This window comes from Leptosomus discolor, chromosome 3 (assembly GCF_034619465.1).
Source record: "Leptosomus discolor isolate bLepDis1 chromosome 3, bLepDis1.hap2, whole genome shotgun sequence".
Taxonomy (NCBI): domain Eukaryota; kingdom Metazoa; phylum Chordata; class Aves; order Leptosomiformes; family Leptosomidae; genus Leptosomus; species Leptosomus discolor.
Genome location: NC_141393.1, coordinates 37,507,906 through 37,522,539, shown reverse-complemented (window position 1 = coordinate 37,522,539; position 14,634 = coordinate 37,507,906). Strand labels below are relative to the sequence as shown.

The window sequence follows — 14,634 nt, the reverse complement described above, 5'->3', positions numbered from 1 at the left end:
AGTACCCACCTATTTCCAAAACTTTCCTTTCAGATTGGAAAAAGAATAAAAAAAATTTGAACACACAACTGTATTTACAGCCTCTCCTTCCTAAAAATACAGACATTGGCTTACCGTGTATGTGACTGAGGATACAGACATAAGAAGTTACTGCAGTGAAAACTGCTCCTGGATTTACATCACTACAGGACAAAATTCCCTTTATGCACCCTATAGTAGGCACAAAACAGCTGTCAAAAACATAGATAAGCAAAGCAGCTCATGTGTTGCCCTGACCCTACTGTTGTACTGCTACATTGTTTATGTGCAAATTATGCCATAATACACATAGAACGAAGCAAGGGCTGAATACAATTGTGCACTACACTTGATTAGAACTTTCCATTAGTTCCTGGAAATTAGAAAGTCCTCATCCCAGAAAAGTACTAAAAGTTGAAGAATAAAATCCACCTTGCCCACTCAGCCCCAGACACCTGCAAAACGCCAAGTTATACTGAAACAGCACCAAGAAATATCTTCATTAGATTAGAAGTTTCATTTTGTTTTACCTGCATGTGAGGGGCATTCAGCAAAGCATTAAGCTCCTGCCCATCCTTATGGTGACTGGGTTTCAAAACGCTCTGTACCTAAAAAGAAATCAAGTAGTAAAACTCTTAATCTACTCAGTGATATATCAATCCTCCCTCCCCTAGTCAAGCACAAACCCCTAGTTGCATTTATTCATTTTACTGAAAATAAAGAATATCCATGTAGTTGTTACACTGGCTGATTTAACTTAATCCGGTACACATTAGGAAAACGTGCAATGAGACCACAGGACTACTCCAGCATATCTTGCTTCACTAATTATCTATCAAATCTAAGCTGGTATCCAGTGCACCACACAGATTTGTCAATACCAGAGACTGGCAATGAGCTCAGCTACCACAAAGATGCATACAAAAAAATTAAACTCTAGAAAGGAACATGACAGGTGACATCAGTCACAATGAAGTATATTATGTGAATATGCTAGGTCTTAAAATGGACTAACTTCTCGTTAATGTGACTAGTCCCCCTTTTCCTTAAAAATCAGATGGTTTATTTTTACCCAAACATTTCCACCAACAGCAAGACCAAAGATTCCAAGACAGGTTTTGCAATGAATCCTGGAGTCCCTGCCCCAAAGTGTACAAGTGAAAACTTCAAAAGGTCCCAGAAAACCAGGTTTCTTTGGCTGGTTCCAAAATAAATCACATTAATACAAGGACAGTTTTTGCTCAAGCAGCTTCAGTTGCCAAAAAGGGTTTGCCTTCTCATACAGTTACCAAATATGCCTTGCCATCATCTCTTGCAAACACTGGAAAATCCTAGTATGCTTATAGAGAAATCCAGGCCAGGGAAGTTGCTCTTAATCCAAAGGTGAGGCTGAAGATGTTACTTTCCATAGCCATTATCCTCTGGCCTAACCTGACCAAAGGCACACAAGTCCAAAAGCACAAATGAATCCAGAGACATCAAGAGCAGATTATATGTACCAGAGAAGAAGCTTTCAGTGGGTTAGGAAAGACTTTTTTCAAGAGTTTTTTTGCTCTTAAGGATGATGTAATATGACATAACAGAGAATCAAGAAACCTCAAGTTCCAAAGTGAAAATAATTAAGCTTTTTGTGTGATCTAACAACATCTAAAGGTCTGAAGAGCTGCTATACTAGAAGTAATTATCTACAGAAATGCTAACAACTGTCTTGGATGCTACCAGATGACCGTACTGAAAACAGTAAAGTTAATTTTAAATTCTACCAGAAGCCACTAAATGAACTGTTCCCATGGCACAAGATCCTTACATTGCCAGCAAAACACTATCACATGGAACAAGTGCCTGTGCTTAGCAATCAACCTGGCACAAGCTCCAAAAGCCTTCCTTCTAACGTCCCTAGAACATGCCTCAAGGCGAACAAACCTAGTACAGCTTAGAAAAGTCAAGCAAGAAGCCAGATTTAAATAAGTTTAATTGATTTCTTTAAAACCCTAGAGAACAGAAAATTCAGCTTCATATAGGTCTGACCTCTGTCATACCTCTGAACTGGCCAGGAAGCTATTATCCCAAGCTTAGCCCAGATTTTGGGATGCCATAAAGCAGACAGAGCTCTGTAAAGGATATACCTAACAAATTTGCCTCTGTGTTGAAAGAAGAGACCCTTTTATACAAGAGACTTTCTCATAGAGGTTTAATTTCAGGTCTCTAACTTTCAAGGGACTTTCAATTCCTTTCTTGAAAAAGCAACAATAAGCTTTAAAGCCTTATTTATCCAATCTTTATGACACTTTTACAGGAAAACCTACTCAGAAAGCAACTTAGAAGTCCTGCAAGACAAGCTTTTTAATGTAAGGTCAGAGGCTGGGGATTTGACAGGGTAAAAGAAAGCAAGCAGGTCCAGCCAGTCATTCTGTGTATGGTGAATAGGTTTTATTCAAGTTGAGCTACTGCTTTGAATAATGTAATTATTCAAAACTTTAATAGCTCCTCTCTTCCCCTTTTAAGAGAAAGATACATTTATTATTTATTTAATGAGGCGCTAGGAATGCCTCAGGCTGCTATATACACCACTTATTAGACCAGTATTGCCGCATGTCAGATTCCTTTGTTACTTGTGGTAATGAATCCCCCAGGTTTATCAGATGAAGAAATTTGAATGTAGGCTGTCATTCCAGAAGCAACACACTACAGATAGCATCTGATCTACAATAAATCCACACTAAATATGTGGCAATAACACAATTTTCTCAACTCTTCAGCCTAGTTTTTATTGTTAATTACGTTGCCCTTAGTTCAAGCAGTCCCCCGAAAGCTATCAATTTGGGTTCATTATACACACCACAATTCGAGGCATGTACTGTGGAGCACATGCTGGAGTGATATCAAACAGCCAGAATTTAACTGCACCTGGAAAATCCTGTTGTTGTTTACTCTCAGGTGAGCAAGATCAGCAGAGGGAATACACATACACAATGTAATGCACTTATACCAGTGGTCACAAGCTTCCAGCACATCTTTTCAAAAGTACCAATCTAGTTTAATTGCCTACACTTGCTGATGTGAACAGTAGTAAGTCCAAAACCTTTAGAAACATAGCCTATATAAATTGAGCTTATTAGGCATATTTAATACCAAGAACATCTTTAAGGTATTTGATATGTGCTGTTACAGGCCAAAAATTACAAACTGTCTCAAATGCTGCATCAACTATTCTTACAAGGTCAAGATTCAGGCCATATTCCCATAATCCTTGCCCCCATCTCGGTCAAGTTTAAATGGATTTAAAAATCAATTTAATTACACTTGATGTTTACTAGCTATTTTTATTTAAGACTTGGAGTACAGCACAGTACATGGAGATTAACTCTCAAATAAACTCCTTAAGCTCAAGTGCTTCAATCCACCTTTTTAATTCAATTAAAGTTTCTTTTTTAAAAAAGGGCAAAATCTTGAATTGTTGGTGCCAGTTTACCAGAATCAGTGGGAAAAGTTAACTGTACATGTGTACTACTAATTTTAAGAACTTCCTAAAGAAGACTAGAAAATGAAAATGTACAATTCTGCTGTCATGTCCTGTTAATGGCCAAAAAATATAAAATCAAAAAAGTTTTCACAACACACTGATCATACACATTATGTTTTATAAGAGCAAATAGTCAATTAAAGAGCAAATGAAAATGAATTTTTTTAATTAAGTTCTGTGTACCAAATGATCATTCCCCCCAAACACACTTCCAAAAGTGTAGTTTAATTAATTTAATTTTAATTTTTACTTTTGTTTTTAAAGGGAGGATGTTTCATGTTTCAATATTAAATTGTGTTGCAAACTCTTTTCCTGTTAGAGCTACAGAAACATGAGCTCTAGAACAGCTTCTCTTCCACACCATAAACCCATGTCTGTAGCTTTAAGTTAGGACATGCACTCCAGAACAGTTTCAGTTATACACTGTCACTGATGACCTGTGCACTAAAATATGCACATTAGCATTACTTGCCATTTAAAATTGTTATGCATGTATCTGCTATTTTTTTTTCTTGCAATGTCTCATGGCTTTTATCTTCAAGATATTATCAGTATCTTAAACCCAGGCTTTTGCAAGTGTCTTTTCAAAAACACCCTGAAGTAATTAAATGTACTGCCCTCTGGGGAGCTTCCCATGCCTATGTTTAGGGATGGAAAAAGCAAAAGACAACCAAAAAAAAAAAAAAAAAAAAATCACAGTACAAGACAAAACCTGGCCATGCAAGATAGACACTTTGTCAGAGTAAGAAAAAAAAAAAAACAAACAAACCTAACTTTTCCTAAAGCAGAAATCATTTCTTCCTGTATCGCTACCATAACAAATACAGAAGCCTTTCCCAAAGGGACAAAGGAGCTGAAAAATGAGCATAAGATCTTCTATTCAGGCAAGACTAGGAAGTACAGCATGATGCGAATGAAGGCCTCAAGATGTTCCTCTTGAAACACTTTTGTCAGTCATAGAAATATTTGTCCTGAATTTCTGGCTCTATCATTTCAGGATGCTGTTTAACATATTGCAAAAGACAAGTCACTTAAATACAGAGAAGCTGAATCACCGAGAAACTAGATTACATCTGAAAATGGGAACAGACACATGCAATATATTGACTTTTCAGGAATTTCAAGGCTGGACAAGACAGGGATGGAAGATGAAGAATTAAAATGAGTGCAAGAATACATTTGCCTTTTATGTAATAGTCTCCTGGGTGATGACAAAATTCCATTGGTTTAAAAAGTTTAGATGAAAGAAATATTTTTTTTATGCTTAACTTCTTTATGGATTGCTAACAGACACAAAATTGGCTTTGCACCACCTTCTGATTTTAGGATTTACCAAATCAGCTGAAAAAGAGACAGGAGTGTATTGGGAAGGTGAGGAACAGGGAACATAGTATAACAATAGGAGGAATATGAAAGTTTAAAAATAGACCTAGAATTTTCCCAGGCGTATTTTCTTCTTCAAAACTTCTATTAAGCAGCAAATAAAAGGACATCATATCCATGAAGCAGAAAAAACCAGCTTTCTTAAGATATAAATCTGTAACATTCTATATTATAAATGAAGATTCAAAAACTCTGGCTTGTATCTAAATGAAATCCCAGACTAGGACTATGTAAAGTGGGTGTTTGGGGAAGTAGTTTACAAACAGAAGTTAACTGAAAAGGTTCCTTCAGGCTCACAGACATCAAAGAAGCCTAGTGAGGATCCTATAGCAGCCTACAGGCTGATGAATAAGCCAGAGGGAAGCTCACATGTAAAATACTCCCACCTGTCTTTGGCACACACTTACTGACAAAACAAACCAGGAAAATCCTGAGCTGCAGTTTAGCAGTTTAATCAGCACACTGAACCTTTAGATAACATTTAAATCATGTCCCTCAAGAATCAGTAATTTCTTCTGCAAATGAACTTCAAGCTTGCTACAGTGCTGTTTTCCTTGACTAACAAGGTTAAAGTCTAGAAAAAGGAAGAAGAGTGAAAAGAGCTGTTGAAAAAAAATTGCTTCAGGCAGAAAGAAAACCAGATACTAAAAACCACCAAAAAACCGTAACTTGCTGTCATATTGAAATTGGAGTGATATGTCTTCGAGCAACTGGAGAACGGCTATATGGCTCAGGTACTCCAACTGGGGTATCTGAGGCAGTTTTGAACAGGTAAGTTTGGTTCACTGGGTGTAAATGCTGGAACATTTACCCAGCCTCCGGATCTGGCTTTGCTAAACACTGGAGTGCTATGCTTGCACTGATACTGGTATTCAAGCTAGCTAGTTAACAAATGTGTATCCATGTAAGGTGTGGCCACACTTCACTGCAATATATACATGCACGAGGTCATGGAAAATGAAGATAAAGTTATTGAGCAACGCCTTTGAGGGTCTTAGCTCTATCCAGCTGCATGGGAAAACTCATTCTGTTCACAGCAACTTAGTATCTGATGAGGTTTCTGTAAATCACTCTAATGCTGACAAAGCTATTTTACAGAGGTATTGCCCATCTATATTCAAGTGAATAAGCCTCAAAGAAAGTAAAAAATCTGGCTGAAACTGTAGAAGTATTTCAAACAGTTGAGATCTGACTGAAAAGATTAAAGATCTTGCTCAAGTACATTTCTAAAAGTCATATCAGATCTTGTAGAAGAGCTGTCGTCTGTCAGGCAAAAATTTAGTGTAATCTGACCATCTCAGCCGTAATTAAAGCATTGAAATTAAATACTAAGGGATCTGTTGCCCACTTTAAAGCAGAATGCTTGCTTCCAAGTTGTATTTCAGAGATGCCTCCCAATCTTAAGAATCATGGCTCAACTCAGAGGGAAGTCACAATAACAGAGAACTGTGATTCAATTCCTGAATGCTTGGAATATGAAGATGAATGTGTTAGATTTTCATAACTGCTCCCTTTTCCTATGTTTAAACATAGTACCTTTTCTGTTACATATCTACCCAGGCTAAAAAGGGAGTTCTTATCCCCAAAATATTTGTCCGGTCACTGTCTGGAAATCTGGAAAAACCGGATACAGCAATCAGTGACAATTATAATCCCTTTCATATTTAACATTCAATAACTCAGACAAGCTTGACAAGTATGTATTTCAACAACAGCTATGATTACAGGTTTCATATATATCAGAGAGATGCATACTGTACATACCTCTTGTGCTAGTTCTTGTGCATTGGAGATGAGAGGATACGGAGGGCTGGCTTTGTTCATGTGCACTGTAACAGCATTGTGTATCTTAAATGCATTCTGAAAATCCGTATTTTGAACAAGCTGTAAAATGAGAGAGATATCCTCTTGGCTCTGAGGGTCTACCAAAACGTGTTGGATATGCTTAATAGAAGTTAACAGTTCTTCCACTTCTAGGTAAGAAATAACAAAATACAAATAAGGTACGAGTTAATATAAACATTTATTGTGAATCTTGTTAAGATTTTAACCAAATTTTTGTTTTTAATCTGCAATGATACATGCAAATTTATTAGTCATCCATTATCCACCCTGACTTTTATTGCCAGAACCTATCTGTATCAAAACAGAAAAGGACCTCAAGTCAGTAAAAGGCGAAATAAAAAGAGATGATACACTGCTTAAATTCCTATTGCAGCAGCTGCACTTCTCTGGAAAAATCACTGATACGTAAAATATCCAATATTTGCAGCTCATGTATAGCTAAATGTGAAAGAGGGACTATTTTGCGATATGAAAATAACTCCTTTGCTAAACTAATCTTGATGCACTGAATAGTCACTGTTACTGTGATACATCTTTCCATGCATATGTGTCACATACGGCAGATACATTTAACTCCCAAGTAAATATTGCTTACTTATAGAAAGAATATTTAATAAGTAAACTACACTCAATTTCTAAACATAAAATTATGCTCAGTCTTAGCACATTAAAATAAAAGGTAAGGATGAGAAAAATAATGCCTATGGTCAGAGTTCTGAAATCTGCACCAGAAGAAAGTCCACATCTATTACCTACGAGACTATGAGTTCTGCCTGGACCATAAGATATTTTAACATATTTTAATAACTGGTTTCTACATGTTTGCAGAATACTATACGTGTACTACATTACATTCTTGAGCTTCAAGTACTAACCAGATGCTTTACAGGTGCTTTTTAAAGACTGTCAACAAATTTACGTTTAAACCAACCTAAACTTCTGCAAAGTATGTCACTTCTCAGTATTAAATACTTCAGAAGCTACCTAGAGCCAGGAACAGGAATCATAGCTGTAACATGTATAAACTCAGGTAAGAAATCCTCAAACAGACCAAAAAAGCAGTAGGTGTTTTGAGTTTGATATAATGTCTACATTCTCACACATTATCTGAAAAAAAAAAAAATATCTGTTCAGCCACAAGAGGCTGCTCACCTACCTTTTATTTTAATAAATTCAAGTAAGCTAGAATTTTGAATCCTGGTATTTAAAAAAAAAAACCCAAACAACAAAAAACCGAACAACAAAGAAAACTCAAATTTTAAAAACTTTCAGTTGATACTGAGGTCAATCTCCCTTACTGGTACCAAAATATCAGCTTTGACAATTATTTTTAACTTTTAGCAACCTTCATTTATTCATTATGAGCAAATTAAATAACACTGGAATAGGAATGCTATCAAGACATCAGCTAAGTTGCATTTTTTACATGAAAAAATCACAGTAGATGCTGATCACTAATATGGATATATTCTGTCAAGAAGTTTCCTTTACCTGTTTTTAACCTCAAATTCACCAGTACACTGAACACAATGCTAGACTCAAACTTGTTGAGCACAAGATTAAAATGATTGATAAATGGGCACAGGAAAACCACAAAGCCTAATAAGATATGCATTTCAAACAAGTTTAATGGTTTTAATTTCAGACAAAGCATACCTACACATAATTTTTCTATTTCGAGTTTGCAAGTCAGTCTTCTGTATAACAAAAGGAAATAAAAAATCCAGAGCTACTACTCTTGTACTTTATTGTCTGCAGGACAATAAAAAAAAAAAAAACAAAAAACAAACCTCCAAAGCCACTCCACACATGCTAAAAAAATCCTACCCACCAAAGTCAAGGGCTTCCTGGAACCACCAAGGAAACAAAGGGCAGTAGCACAAAAGCTGCAGAGAAAGCTCAGATACTGGCTGTGCAGGATGTTCCACAGGAGAAATCCAGTACAGCTCCCAACACTAATTAAGCTGGCCAATGTTTCACCAGGGCACTGTATACACAATATACCACCTGTCACACAAGGCGAAATGCCATTTGGAGTGAAGGCTGAAGAACACTCTACAAGCAAGAATATTTACTAAAAGGACAGTCGGCTGGCAAAATTCTTATCTAGTGGAGTATGCAGGCTACCAAAGCATCTCAGCAACTGACTCTCCCAAGTCTGAGGAAGTGCACTATTTTCAAGCATTCAAACCAGTCAGATGTTACAGTTCCTACTGATACCTGCTCAGTAAAAAAAATAAAATTAAAAAAAAAAATAAAAATGCATCAACCCAAAATTCTGCTATCTGTTGCTGTTACCGGATTCAAAAAAAAGTGAGGCACTAGAGAAGAACCTCACTTCCTAGTCTTCCTAAGCATACGTTATTTTATTCTATTCTATTATTTCCAAATTGTCTGTCCCTCCTTATATATGAGATTCCAAATACATACACACACACATACACACAGAATTCTTTCTAATACATATTCCATATAAGATATAAATACATATAGAAAGACAGACATCTTATTCTAAATAAAGACATTCTGGTTCCTAGATGCCTCTATACTCTTTCTTCAGCATTTTCCTAGTTCCTTCTGTGTTGCCCTTTCCTACAAAGTACCAGAGTACTCGCCTCCCCATATAATTCCCTTCTACACAGAATCTTCATCTGTGCTGGATGCAAATACCCCATATCAAATTATTTCATCCCCACCATGAAACAGCAAACAAATATCCCCCTCATCACAATTCTAGAAGAGAAATAATGCTTGAAATAAGTGAAATGAAATATTCCCCAAAAGCTAGCAATCAATTTCCTAGCCAATCGTTTAATAAAAAGCCCCCCATACACAAACCCACACACAAATCCAGCTTTATGCATGCCTAACTCTCTCTAGGTTCCTGTTTCTGAATTCTAAATCACAGATTAGAATTCAGTGCAGGTTTTTTTGGTTTGGTTTTGGTCTTTTTTTTAAAAAAAATCCGCCAGATAACAAAAAACTCCATCTCTACATTTCCTGTTGAAAGGGTTGTCTTGAGGAAAAATGTTCAGTAAAAGACTAACATCTGCATTTACTCACAGAAAAAGGTCAGGATTCTTTTGCAGAACAAGTCCATTTTTTAATCGCAGATCAATTAGCAATCGACTACTTTTTTTTTTAAAGTCTTCTTTTACAAGAAGTGTTGCAGCCTTTTTTCCATTAGGCTATGAAATGGCTGGAATGTGACTGAGCACTGTGCGATATAAGCATTAATCAAAAGACTGCTGGGGCAAAAGTATGCAACTGCAGGGGAGGACCTGTGGTCACAGCTTAACACGTTAGATTAGAGAAAGAAGAAATAAGGTGCTGTTTACCACCTTAAACAAGAAGTTATGAACAGCAAACTTAAGAAGATAAAATTGGCTTTATTATATGTCAGCACCCATATCTTAATTGAAAAGCTTTTTACAGATACCTGGAGTACTCTGTGTGCTGGCACTAGCACTCTAATGCTCCATATATTACTTGAATCACAGGGCTAAGAAAAGTATTGTTTTATCCAAAATTATTTCTGAATTACATTTATAGCATTTATTTACCAAAGGTATAAAACCAAAAAATAGGCAGCTTTTCTCCTAAAAAAAAAAAATTCACTGTAGCTACAAAATTACATGAAATGTCAGTTACTCATTAACTAAATTAGTGGAATGAACTGTAGCAAACAAAAAATATTCTGCATTTTAGAAGTACACTGCTGTAAACCAGCCAGTTAGTTAAATACATGCAAATGTACTAGGTGTGCAGAAAGTTATTTCCATTAAGACAGCTAAATCATATACTGTTTTGATAACAAACATGCCCTTTAAAATTGTTTTGATTAAGTGTCCTGTTTTATTTTTATAAATAAAATCCAATTTGTTTAATCTAGTCTGCTTTCTTTCTTGGTTTGTTGTTTTTGTTTTTTTTTAAGATGAAAAGATTAAAGGCTTGCAAAGATCTGCCAAATTAGACATCTGCCTTATGAAACATTTTCAAAACTAAAAATAAGACAATCAGGTGAATATTCTTATTTAGAACATGTATATTCAGCAGAGGCTCTACAGATTAACACACACAAAACACACAAAAAAGCAAAACTATAAGCAGTATTTTAAGAGACTGAATAAAGGTAGTTTAATATCTCTAATTCACTAGCATCTGTGCCCAGATTTATTTGGGGTTCTCCTAACAAAGCTTAGAGATTTGTGAAAGTGACTAAGCACCCTCACCTGGCCGGCAAAAGCTGCAAGATGGAAAGAGTCAGGAGCCCTTTGGAGATCAGAAATTCAGTATAACCAAACAAACTGCAAAAAATTTCACATAGTAGCAGTTATTTTTTTGGACAGTCATGGGCTAGCAAGTTTCTTGGAGACCAAAAGGTTGTATATGTAAATTTAAAAAAATCTGGCCTCTCCAATTCAGGCATTCAATAAAAAAGCAGAAGTATTAATGATAATGGACTCAAATCCTCTCTATAAAACCATACTATTTTGTAAATGTGCATGTGTATATATAAATATATTCATAAGGCAACATCCCTAAGCCCTGATATTAATCAGGAACAGACAGTTTTCAGAATTAAAAAAAATATTATTTTGAAATTCAGCACTAGTATGAGACATTGGAATGATTAATTCAGAAACTAGGAAAAGGACATGCTTAATAGCAGAGGAAAATTTTGGAAGAGGCCAAGTTACTGCAAAAGAACTTTGTTAAATTTAAAATTATGACTCAGTTTTTGACAGCGCTAATGACTTAACAGAAATTGTTTATTGACTATATAGGTTTAAAGATCGCAGCATCTCGTTTAGAGCACATTTTAAGTTTGCAACAACTCAACATCACAGCTGAGTATAATCAAAAGCACCACTTAACAGGAGTGCTAAACTATTACAAATCCTCTCTTAAACTATAAATCTTGTCTTCTTAAATCTCAAGTCTACCCGATTCAAATTGTTACTATAATTCTGTCTGGCAAGGAAGTAATGGTAGTACGTTTGTATGCCTGTCAATATTATGTCATGATTTCTCCAATTGAAATAGATGACTATGAAGCCCTAATTCAGCTCCCTGGTACATATATCAATATATCATTGTTAAGTCCAGTTGCACTTCCTAAAGCTCTTTGCCCTTCTAGCTCAAAGAACAGCCCTTATTCACTCAGCAAGCTAGACAGTACTTCAGCTCTATGCACATACTTTTAAGCCTTATTTACTGCAATTCAGAGTACAGACAAACATTGTTAGTATCCGAACATGGAGAGGAACAGCTTTAGTTACATCATGCAATTTACTACCATGTTTTTACAGAAATATACTGACAGCAGAACAATGACAAGATCCAGATTTCTATTACAAAAGTGAAGAAGAGTTTGTCCTCATGGATAAAATCATCTACTTGTTTTCCTTCAAGAGGCATCTCATACCACACATTGCTATTTCCTAATTTACGTCTTTCTACATACACACCTCTATATCCTTGTTTCCAGTGTTTGGTGTTTTTCTTCTTACATCAATTATTCACACAATCATAGCTTCCATTCAAACCATCTTCGCCCTTCTCTTGTTGCTGAGCCAAACCCGGTTTCCTCCTTCCAGCTTTTCACAAATACTGTCTTTCTCTGACAATCTCTCCACTTCCTCCACAGCCTATACCCTTTTTATTTTTTAGAGACTTTCAAAACAGCCTTTTGTCACCACAGTAATTTCTGCACCATTGTCTCTCCTGTTCAAATAGTTTCAGTCTACCCCAGCCCCTCACTAGTTCTCAAGCTTGTCAGACCGATACTCGTTACTCATTTCTCATTCCTACCACTTCCATGCCTAGCTTCTTTGCCTATTGGTTTCCACCTAGCCCTCCCTGCAAGTTCTCAGCATCTCTGACACAAAACATAGCCTCAGCTTTCTAATTCCAAGTCACTCTCTTTCCTCCCTTCTGTAGTTCAAACTTCCAACTCCTCCTATAGTCAGTCAGTCTTCACAGCTTTTAGCCACCGTGGCTAAACAAGTCCCAACAGAAGTCACCTTTTTTTGATGTCAATCTTTGCACCTTGTGCTTTGTGTTGCCTCCAAGAGAAAAATTTCACAATCAAACACCTAACACTTCATGAAGTTAGGTATAGAATCAGCTTCTTACAAAGAGATTTCTTGGACAGAAGCTGACAAGCCCTGCACTAAAACAAGGTACACCTGCCTTGTTCGTAACTGACCCTGCTTTCAGCAGGAGGTTGGACAGGGTGACTTCCTGGTGACCCTTTCAACCTAAATGTTCCTAAAGAGGGATTTGTACAAAAAGGATTACCAGAGGTTACAGAACAGAGATGTGTCTTTAGCAGAAATGTTGCTCAGACACAAAAATACTAAAGATGAGGCCAAAAAAAATTAGTCATTTGATAGCCTTTTTTCACTCTGTGTTCTCAACTACCAGCCAATAGGAAAGAATAGCAAGAATCTTTAGTGCAGTCCAAAAAACCAGGCTCTTTAAAGCAGTCTGGATCTCAGAACAGGTATAGATTTGGACATCTGAACTGGACTCCTACAAATTCCCAGTGCCTCTTTTTCACTCCAGTAACACACCACATTTTAGACAGATACTTATGTTTGAGGAAGAAAGGTTAGAAACTTCTACACAAGCATATTTGAAGCAATGACAGCTATGAAATTAACAATTTCAGAATCTATTTCTTCAAAAATTACTAACATTATATTTTCATCAACATCTGAGTGCCAAGGTAAGCAGATTTTCACTATCAATGCCAATACTTTAAGAGGAAATGTAAATTACATTAGGTGACAATTGATTAATGCGAGACAGAATAAGAAGAAACCATCAGCCTGCTTCTCTTTAAAAATATTTAAAACTCTTGTGTTTTGATTTTAAATGACAATAAATGTTTGTTCATTGCTTATTTTGGTCTGTGCTTCATCAAACATAATAAAATTGGGTATTACTTGCATGGTTTTCCCCAGACTAAAGAGGGTAGTTAACTGTTCCCCAAATGGATTGGTTTTGAAAAGCCACTTGCTGAGGCACATAGCCTGATGCTTCACTACATAAATAAAAAAAAACGGAAACCACCACAAATCCAAAGGACCAGAAGACTTTAAATCTATACAGAATTAGCTAAATTAAGTTTTCAGTGGCCTACAAGTATATTAATACTAACTAAATATTTTCTCCACTAGCCCATTCATTGCATTTTACCTACCTAGTGTCTTCACAGCATAATGAGGACTCTCCAAAACAATGCCTTCTTCTGTGTCAAATATTGGATTATCTATTCCAGTTTTAGGAGGAATTTGTGCTAGTTTCTTTAGCCTCATAGAAGCAGTAAGGTCCAGTTCTTGTTTCTTTCCCTCTTCTTCCCGTCTGCGCCTTATGTCCTCCTGCTGCTGACGGATTCGCTCAAGCTGAGCGCTCCGCCGCATGGGCATCATCCTGGAGCCCAAATCCCCAGGGCAATCAACAGCCATTTCTCTGTGCTTTTGAGGTTCCTCAAGAGATGCAAGATCCACATTCTTTGCTTCATTGTCAGAATCTTCTGTGATATGTCCATTCATATGAGAAGTTGTCATGATTATTTGTAATTAGGCTTACTCTCTTCAAACAGAAATGCTGCTACCCGGCCAGTTTTCGTTATGACGTTGCATAAAATCCATTATAACGTCAAAAGTATTTTCCTTCCATCACAAGACAGCTGGAGAAACATCCAAGAAGAAAACCTAATGAAAGATATTTAAAAGAAGTCAGTGAACACCTGCATTATTAAGAAAACACCTAAGACAGTTCTCCAGGTCCCTGGGCATCAGAACAACGGAACTTTTCCTCCACATTTACATAGTGCTTCTTCCCCAACTAAGAAC

At 36.4% G+C, this 14,634-nt stretch overlaps 1 protein-coding gene across 1 annotated transcript in view; it reads right to left on the bottom strand.

Annotated features, from left to right (window-relative positions):
• Window positions 1-14,388, bottom strand: part of PALS1 (protein associated with LIN7 1, MAGUK p55 family member) — a 31,101-nt gene extending 16,713 nt beyond the window's left edge. The window contains exons 1-3 of the mRNA XM_009962147.2: window positions 13,980-14,388; window positions 6,689-6,897; window positions 549-626 (exon numbers count right to left, since the gene is read on the bottom strand). Of these exons, the coding sequence (XP_009960449.1) occupies window positions 549-626; window positions 6,689-6,897; window positions 13,980-14,346 (654 nt within the window). The 5' untranslated portion in view covers window positions 14,347-14,388. The remainder of the gene's footprint in view (window positions 1-548; window positions 627-6,688; window positions 6,898-13,979) is intronic.
• Window positions 14,389-14,634: the final 246 nt, after the last annotated feature.